The sequence below is a fragment of the Lontra canadensis genome, unplaced genomic scaffold (assembly GCF_010015895.1).
Source record: "Lontra canadensis isolate GAN:19392208 unplaced genomic scaffold, GSC_riverotter_1.0 scaffold7, whole genome shotgun sequence".
NCBI lineage: Eukaryota > Metazoa > Chordata > Mammalia > Carnivora > Mustelidae > Lontra > Lontra canadensis.
This window is the reverse complement of record NW_022631001.1, coordinates 30063795-30072638: the sequence shown is the minus strand read 5'-3', so window position 1 is coordinate 30072638 and position 8844 is coordinate 30063795. Positions and strand designations below refer to the sequence as shown.

Sequence of the window (8844 nt, the reverse complement as noted above, 5' to 3'; positions counted from 1 at the left end):
TTATATCTTACTTGGCCGTTTTGTTTTTTTTGTTTGTTTGTTTGTTTTTTTAATGTATATGACTCACTTGGAGAATCCATCACAGTGGAGGGGGTCACTAGAAGGGAAAGATTGAGGCATTCTTGATAGTACAACAAAGGCTTTAAAAAATAATTTTCAGTTCTGGGGCACCTGGGTGGCTCAGTCGTTAGGCGTCTGCCTTCGGCTCAGGTCATGATCCCAGGGTCCTGGGATCGAGCTCCACATTGGGCTCCCTGCTCAGCAGAGAGCCTGCTTCTCCCTCTTCCACTCCCCTTGTGTTCCCTCTCTTACTGTCTCTCTCTGTCAGATGTTTTTAAAAAATCATTTTCAGTTCTAATGTTCTCTCTTCAAAAATATCCCTTGTGGGGAAAAAAAAAAAATATATATATATATATATATCTCATGGATTTAACACAAGTACTCAGACCACAGTAGAAAGCCGGGCAAAGATTCAGGATCCTGTGGATTAACCATCCCCATCTGCCAAATGCCTGGGATGCGTGACCAACACCAGGCCCATCTCCCAACAGGATACCAACATTCCCCTCTCAGTTGTGCACACTGGGTCTTCCCCTCAGCAGGTCATTTCTCCATGTGCAGACACCCCGCACTGCTAAATATCAGAAATACTTCATTGAATCACCCCAACTTTATTTTGTTTCAGGGCTCACAGCAAGGGTGGGCTGCACACGTACACCCTCCGTTGGTCACAGGTGGTGGGGCTGAGCTTCGTGGGCAGGGGCAGGTGCATCAGTGTGTGCCTGCTGTGTAGCCTAGTGATGCCTAGGGGCCCTTCCATGTACACAGGACAGGAATACACAGCCAGGCTGCCTGGGGGTGGCAAGTCACTGGGGCGCCGGGCCTGGGCACTGACGCTGACCGGAGGCAGAGGGCTGGGCTGGCTGCAGGTGCTGTCCTGCAGGGCCCCTGCTAGTGGGTCCCACTCAGCATTCCGGAGCTGGAGCCCAACCAGCAGCAGCCCCATCTCTGGAACGGTAGGATTTGGACCATTCACCACCTAGAGGTGCCAGAAGCTGATCAGGCAAGGCTAGAAAGTTGAGGGGTCCTAGTGGAGGGGTATGAGAGCATATGGGGCTACTGAGGAGGCAAGATCACCAAGAGGCAAGGTGGGATAATTTTAAGGTGCAATCAGGGATTTGAGGGGGCGAAAGTGTAAATGGAGGAAGGGCATGAAGATACCTGGAGGTTCAAAGGGCTGCTGTTCAGCTCCTGATATTTATGGGGGAGCCCACTGGAGCTGGAGCCTTGGAAGCCAGGGAAATTCGAGCTAGGCACAGGCTGGTTCGGGGAGGCCGTAGCAAAGGTAGCCTCCCAACGCAGTGACAGCAGCAGGCGGCGTGGGTGGCAAAAGGCTGATAGGTGAAAGATGCGCTCTGGTACGTTGGTGTTCACGCCTAGGTAGCGAACCAACAGCTGCCCACGGCGTGACAGCTGTCGCAGCCAGTGCCAGGGTGGCTGTGGGCCGGCAGGCGCATGGGGACGCCAAGGTGGAGGTAGGCGGCCAGTCCACAGAGCTTGAGCCACCGCCACACAACGCGGGGAGGCACACGGGGGCGCACCCTGCAGCTGCTGCAACAGGCAATCCAGGTCCCGTAGCACTGCTCCCGCCAGCTGGCTCAGCTCCAGCACCTCTGTCTGGAGGAAGGCCTGCAGAGGCCGCTGCGAGCTCAGTCTCAGCACCACCCACTCAGCGCCAGACTCTTCCTGGCCTGCGGTCTCCGTCAGCAGAGCCTGCAGCGACTGCAGCCTCCGCTTGGCCTGCACTAGGCGCTGCCGCAGCCGCTTTTCAGCGCGTTGGGAGCTCCCACGAGACGCAGGAACCCAAGTGGGTAAAGTTCGATGCAGCGCGCTTAAGAGCGCGCGACTCTGGCGTCGTAACAGCCAGGCCTGGGAGCCAACACTCAGTCCGCAGCTCTGGGGTTCCGGTGGTGTGGGCAAGAGGTGCATCTGGGCCCTGCACTCTGCCAAAGCATCTGGCTCCCCTAGCTCTTGGAGGTGAAGGGGAGGGGTGACACTTTAAGCCACCATCCCATAACTATGAATATTGCCCCCTCCTACACCTTTGTTGGTACCGCGGTTCACATTCTTGAGAGGGGGGCATTACACAGACTGTTCCCCACCCCAACACGGGTAATGGCTGCAGCTTACCTGGGCTGGGCAGCAGAGTAGACAGCAGATACTGGGGTGTGTGTGGTTGAGCCCAGCTCCCGTTGCTGGGGCTCAGGCAGGCTTGTGTTAGGCTAATCAGGGCCTCCCTGTCCTTCTTGTCTCCCACAGGACCCCCATAGAAAACCGAAGCTGAGAATAATGTCAGAGCCCCTTAGTAATAGCCCCTCCAGTTCCCACCACCTCCCAAACCAAAACCAAAGCTGGGAATTATGTCCGTGTCCCAGTCCTCCCACTCCCACGCCTTTCAGGGCTCTCTTGAGGGCTGATGACTACATGGGGACAGGAAGAGTCTCACCTGCCAGCTCCTGCATGGCAGCACTGGGATTGCTGAGGCTAGTCCATAGATGGTCTTGGATCTGAAGGACCTGTGTCAGGGTCACTTGACTCCTGGGGGAGGGGAGCAGGAATGGGGCGTCAGAACCATCCCTTTGCTGAGGACTCTGGTCTTTCTAGCCCAAGCTCCCAAGTTCAAAACTCACAAGGGTTCACAAGTAATTGCTACTTAGCACTCCAAATTCAGTTTGCTTTCACTGAAATCATCATTTCCTCCTATACCAGCCTCCCGCTATCCTAGGCAGAAATCTGGGAGCCATCCTTGACTCCTTTCTTCCTCACTCCATATTTACTTTCTATCCCTACTGGTACTACCATACTATGGTCTTATTCCTTCAGACTGCCAGAGCCTCCTAAAACGGCTCTGCTTGGGGCGCCTGGATGGCTCAGTGGGTTAAGCCTCTGCCTTCAGCTCAGGTCATGATCTCAGGGTCCTGGGATTGAGCCCCGCATTCGGCTCTCTGCTCAGCAGGGAGCCTGCTTCACCCTCTCTCTCTGCCTTCCTCTCTGCCTACTTGTGATCTCTCTCTGTCAAATAAATAAATAAAATCTTTAAAAACAAAAACAAAACAAAACAAAAACAGCTCTGCTTGCCTCCAGCCCTGTCCCATCTGGTCCATTCTCCACACTGCAGCCGAGTGATCTTTCCAACAGATACTTAGGATCACGTTTCTTCTATTTAAAACTCTCCAATGGCTTCCCACTGTCCTCAGGATACAATCAGTTCCCTTACTATGATCTTAAAGGCCCTTTTGGAGGGCCTCGCCTCCAAAGCCTCACCTCTCCCTACTCAACCCCCAACATGTCCAGCTTAGCCACACTGAAATCTTCTTCCTCCTGCCGAGCTTAGTTCCTTCTACTCAGAAAAGCCCCATCTCCACCTGATCTGCCTCTGCTTTCTAGACTCAATTCAAAGAGAGAGCACAAAGTCCTTGGGGGAGCCTTTCTTGACTTCCCCTTGCCCTCACACTTGGGTGCTGCCCCGGCAGGAATTAGTTGTACTCCTCAGGGTTATGGAAAATGCTCAGTGTTTGCTGAACGACTGACTGAGCAAGATGGAAAAGGGTCACTCACCAGCACCCCCTGTGTGTCTGCAGCTTCATTCCGTAGAGCTGCCGGTGTAACAGGAGGCCGTGTAAGAGGAGGAGAGGTAGCATCCTTGCTGGGGGTTGCACAGAGAGTCCTTGCTGGGCTAGCTCCAAGCTGTCAGTCAAGATGTGGCCCAGCTCCAGAGACTGGTCCCAAAAAACAGGCATGGAGTGCTGAGTCAGCACCGCTGGGGCAGAAGGAGAGTGCTGGGTCAGCATAGCACAGTTGTCCTCCTCCTTCAATCTGAGAGCCATAGTGGGGGCTTCTCACCTGGTAAGGAAGCAATAGCTTCTGCAGACAAAATAAGCCAAAGACGGAAATCTCTGTGGACAGTCGTCACACTCTTGATTGTGGGTTGGACTAGAGGCAGTTCTAACTCCAGGTCCGAGACCACTAGGGGTCAGATATGGGGCTGAGATCAATCACTGGGTAAAAGGGTCAGACACAAGTTTAGGGACACAAACTGGAGGCTCTGGGGTCAAGAGTGAGATATAGGAGTGAGGGCATCAAGTTCAGGCCCGGAACTGGATTAGGTAGCAGACCCACCCCTGGCTCCCTCCAACAGCCCCAGCAAGGGCTGCAGCAGCTCCTTTGGCCAGTGGGGCATCAGATGACAGTTCTCCAACACCAGCCAGTGCCCTCTATGCATAGCCTGGCATAGCGTGCTGACCACTACCGAGACTGGGTCCCAGGCTTCAGAGCCTACAGCGATCACCTCCAGATGCTTCTGCCCCTGAAGACCAACAGAGAAGTGGCAGAGAACTTAAAGTGATCGTAGGATTACCCAAGGGACCCAACATAATGCCACAAATGACCCCAGAAATCCCTGAGTAAGCCAGAAAGATCTGTAAGAATGCTAGGAGGGAGCCACCACACCCCATCTCAGCTCACAGGGGTCTGGTGTCTCTGTGGCCAAGAGACTAGGCTCAAACCTGCTCATGCCCGGCAGCCAGTTTCTGGATGATAGTCAGGGGATGCATGGTGGCTGTGGGGTGACCAGGTGGTGGCAACAAGATCAGCATGGGCCGAGTAGCCTGACTGTGTTCGAAGGGTATGGTGGAGGCACCCAGGTTTTCATCCAGGGGCCGGCCCAGAAGGCAAGTGGTAAAGTCCGCCAGGGCCCCTGCCAGGCACTCAGGTCGCAGTACACGCCACAGAATCAGCTTCTGGAGGATGCTGAGTGGGTCAGGCCCAGGCCCAGGTGCTGGACCCAGCACCGTGGATGACAGTGACAGGTAAGCCTGCCAAACACTGGAGTGGCCTGCCAGGGATGCACACAGCCCTGCAAATGGGGGCAGCAGCTCCAACATGCTACATTCATGCCAGGCTCTCACCCCCAGCCAGGCTGGCCGAGCCACACCTGGATTGCTGTAGCTTGTGCTAGGAGAGGCTGCCAGGCCAGGCCAAAATGCCAGTCTCTCCAGCTCTGGTGCTTTCCTTGCCATTCGCAGCAGCGCCAGAGCACCCAAGGCCCCCACCAGTGGTACTTGGGTCAGGCTCAGTGCAGCCACAGTGCTGCCCAGGAGCTGGCGGGTCAGCTGTGCTCTCAAATGCAGCAGATGGCTGGGCAGGTCCTCCCCCTGATGAGTCTCACACTGCTTCATGCTGTTCAGAGCCCGCTTGGTGGCCGCTAGCCAGTTGTCGGGGCTCATACGGAAAAGGGGCAGCAGGTTCTGCAGTGGGCTAAGGGCCTTTATTATGGCCATTCCGTTCCAGACCACATGCCGATAGGGTGCCCACAAGGCCACCTCCTGCAGTCTCAGGTCTTCTAGATCCTCGCAGAGGGCACGCAGCTGACATAGCTCTGCCTGGGCCCTCACCATGTCCCGCAGGAATTTAGCTGGTTTCTGATGTTTTGGATTCTGGAGAAGCAGCATCAGCAGCAGCCGCTCCTGCAAACAGCCACCTGTTCCATGGGTCTGACCCTTTCCCACACAGTCCGCAACCATCCACACTCATCTCTGCCCCCGTACCTGGGCCCCTCAAAAGCTCACGCCCACCCATAACCGGGACCCCCGGGCACCTCAGCAGCCTTCACAGCTTCACAGCTGTCCAGGGCTCTGGTCTTTAGGTCCTCCCAGCGGTTCTTGAGCTCGGGACACTCTGCACACAAGATTTCATGCAGCATCTGGTCTTCTAGGGTATCCATGTTGAGGCTCAGATCCAGCACATTCATCCCCTTCAGCAATTCATAACCTAGCACTTGGGGTCACATGGGAGATGCTTAAGCTTTCTCCTTGACAAAGCCAGTGGGTGGGGTGTACTGGGCTTATGGCTCCAGACCACAGTGCTGATCCTGCCCGGGGCCAGACTGAGGGAGGCAGGAGGCCCACTGTGTCCACAAGGCTGTGGTGGCAACTTACCCACCAGGGCTCACCTTTTTCCAAGGCACTGAGGGGGACAGTAGTGCTCAGATAGAGACAGAAGCCAGGCTGTACCTGGGGAGGGCTCAGCTCCTCCCGCTGCAGTAGCCATTGCAGTTCTTGGCACCCTAGGCCCAGCTCCATATTTGTCAGTAGCACGGGCAGGCCTACGAGGGGGAGACAAGGACACCCTACCCACCATGCCAGCACCCTGCCCCTCCCGCCACACAAAATCTGACTCTGACCAGCTCTCCACTGGCTAATAGAAGGATCCCCTCAGGGCTCTTCCACAAGTTAGTGCCTGGCTTAAGGATGGGAGCTGAGGTCAGTCTGGGGGTGAGAGACTTGTGGGGCCACAGAAGGGGGACATGGTGGATGGGGACCTGTTCTCACCATTGGCAGCTGCCTTCTGGAGCTGAGGACCCAGCTCTGGGTCAGCACCTGAGAGCACGTGAAGGTTGGGAAGGGGCAGAGACCCAGTCTCAGAGGCTGGTCTTGACTCCTGCCTCTCTGTCTCATCCTCCTCGTGTTCTTGCTCCTCTTCCTTTTCTCTCTCTTCCTCATTTTCCCTGTCCTGTGTCTTCTGCTCTTTTGTCTTGTTCTTAGCCTTATCACACCCTTCACTACTGTCATCTTCCTCTTCCGAGGCCTCTTCTTCTTCTTGATTTCTCACAAAGCCCTTCTCTGTGGTAGAAAGATGCAGAGGAACTCCTCTCAGAGGATGAACCGGGCTCCCAGGGAACACCATTCACCCAGGGGCTCTATCTCATGAGGTAAGGCCTGCAGGAAGACACCTTAGGAAAGTCACTTAAGCTCCTTCTGACTCAACTTCCTTATCTGCAACACGTCTGCAACATGGGGTTGATATTGGTGGGTACCTCACAGGGTTACTGCAAAGATGACATGAAATGATACATAGCTCTGCCTTGGACTTAGTAAGCACTCAACAAACGTTAGCTGTCATTATTAATTCTCTAAAACTCCAGGGAGGGGTTCTAGGTATCCCTGAATCAGCTCCATTTTGACCTTTCACCAGATAGGTTAACAGAGTCTATGTATCTCTTTTTCCCTAAGCTAAATCTATCAAAATGAAAAGAATTGTTGCTAATATAGAAATCAGTGCCTGGAAGTAGCAACCTGTAAGTGAAAGGCCATAAACTGGAATTAGCCAAGTCACGGGGTGTACAGTAGACACAGATGGCTCCCTCCCCAGTCCCCTTCTCCTTTGCCTCCTCTATTGCAACAACTGGAAAAGGTAAATAATATATTTTTTAAGTATTAAGAAATTTAAGAATTTTAGGATTTTTTTTTTAAGTATTAAGCTTGGGGGCACCTGACTGGCTCAGTTAGTTAAACGTTTGCCTTCGGCCCTGGTCATGATTCTAGGGTCCTGGGATTGACCCCCACATCGGGTTCCCTGCCCAGTGAGGAGTCTACTTCTCCCTCTTCCTCTGCCCCTCCCCTGGCTTGTGCTCTCTCTCTTTCAAATAAATAAATAAAGTATTTTTTTAAAAAAAGTATTAAGCAGGGGCGCCTGGATGACTCAGTGGGTTAAGGCCTCTGCCTTCAGCTCAGGTCATGGTCCCAGGATCCTGGGATCAAGCCCTGCATCGGGCTCTCGGCTCAGCGAGGAGTCTGCTTCCCCCTCTCTGTGTCTCTGCCTGCCTCTCTGCCTACTTGTGATCTCTGTCAAATAAATAAATAAAATCTTAAAAAAAAAAAAAAAAGGAAATAGGCAAGTGGAGGTTGCCAGGTGCAGTTTAGTGGATTCATTTCTTATTGCTTAACAAATTACCCCAAATTATCACTTAGCAGCTTAAAACAACACCCATTTATTATGTGTGAGTTCAGAAGGTTAGAAGCCCCACACAGCATGACTGGATGCTCCACTTGGGGTTACACGGGGCTAATCGGGCATCAACTGGGGCTGTAGTTCTCATCTGGGGCTTGGGTGCTCATTCGGGCTTACTGGTTTTTGACAGAATTCATTTCTATCTCACACTCTCCCAGTAGCCCGCTCCATCTTCAAGCCAGCAACAGTTTCTTGAATCTTCCTCATGTTTCAGATCTCCCTGACTGTCTCTTCTTTCTTCCTTGCTTCTTTGAGGGGCACATGTGATTACACTAGGCACATCCAGATAATCCAGGATATCTCTAGTTTAAGGTCAATTGGTTAGTAATTAAGATTACTGTCTTTCCTGCTATGGAACTTAGTTACAGGAGTAACAATGGAGGACAAAAGTGATAGGGGCCAAAACTCTGCCTACCGCATTCGACTATCCAGACTTCTGGAAGATCTCTTATTTCCCTGAGAGAAGGGACAGAGATGGCTAGCAGCACTCTGACATGATGCTTGGCGGGATAGCAGCCAAGATGGTAACAAACTACTACAAATATGGTAGCTGGGGAAAAAAACCCCAAAACTTATTTCTTCATAATTCTGGAGGCCAGAAGTCCAAAATCAAGGTGTTGGAAAAGCTGCACTCCCTCTGAAGGCACCAGCTTCTGTTGGTTCCAGGAGTTCCTTGGCTTGTGGTTATATAACTGCACTGTCTCCATTTTCATGAGGCCTTCCCTCTGTGTACCTATGCCTTCTCTTTTTTCTCTTATAAGGACAATTGTCATTGTTTTTAGAGCCAACCAGATAATCTAGGGTGATCTCATTTCAAGGTTCTTAACTTAGTTATACCTACAAGACTCTTTTTCCAAATAAATTCATATTAATAGGTTCTGTGGGTTAGGATTCAACCCACTACATTCAAGTCACTATAATGTGATAAGCCAACATGCTAATGATCATTGAGCAGAAAGAAGAATCTGGGCACTTGAAGTCGGTACTGGAGCCCTG

General features: G+C 52.6%; 1 protein-coding gene across 9 annotated transcripts in view; it reads right to left on the bottom strand.

The window, feature by feature from the left end:
• Positions 1-540: 540 nt before the first annotated feature.
• The window catches only part of DNHD1 (dynein heavy chain domain 1), a 76898-nt gene continuing 68594 nt past the window's right edge, over positions 541-8844 (bottom strand). For 6 of the 9 annotated variants that reach the window (XM_032853332.1, XM_032853333.1, XM_032853340.1 and 3 more), the window contains 11 exons: positions 6390-6680; positions 6011-6163; positions 5657-5835; positions 4566-5525; positions 4180-4366; positions 3904-4026; positions 3619-3820; positions 2507-2598; positions 2191-2340; positions 1222-2030; positions 541-1039 (listed from right to left, as the gene is read on the bottom strand). In XM_032853332.1, the coding sequence (XP_032709223.1) occupies positions 689-1039; positions 1222-2030; positions 2191-2340; positions 2507-2598; positions 3619-3820; positions 3904-4026; positions 4180-4366; positions 4566-5525; positions 5657-5835; positions 6011-6163; positions 6390-6680 (3497 nt within the window). In that variant the 3' untranslated portion in view covers positions 541-688. The remainder of the gene's footprint in view (positions 1040-1221; positions 2031-2190; positions 2341-2506; positions 2599-3618; positions 3821-3903; positions 4027-4179; positions 4367-4565; positions 5526-5656; positions 5836-6010; positions 6164-6389; positions 6681-8844) is intronic. The other 3 variants (XM_032853334.1, XM_032853339.1, XM_032853331.1) reach the window with 2 other exon arrangements.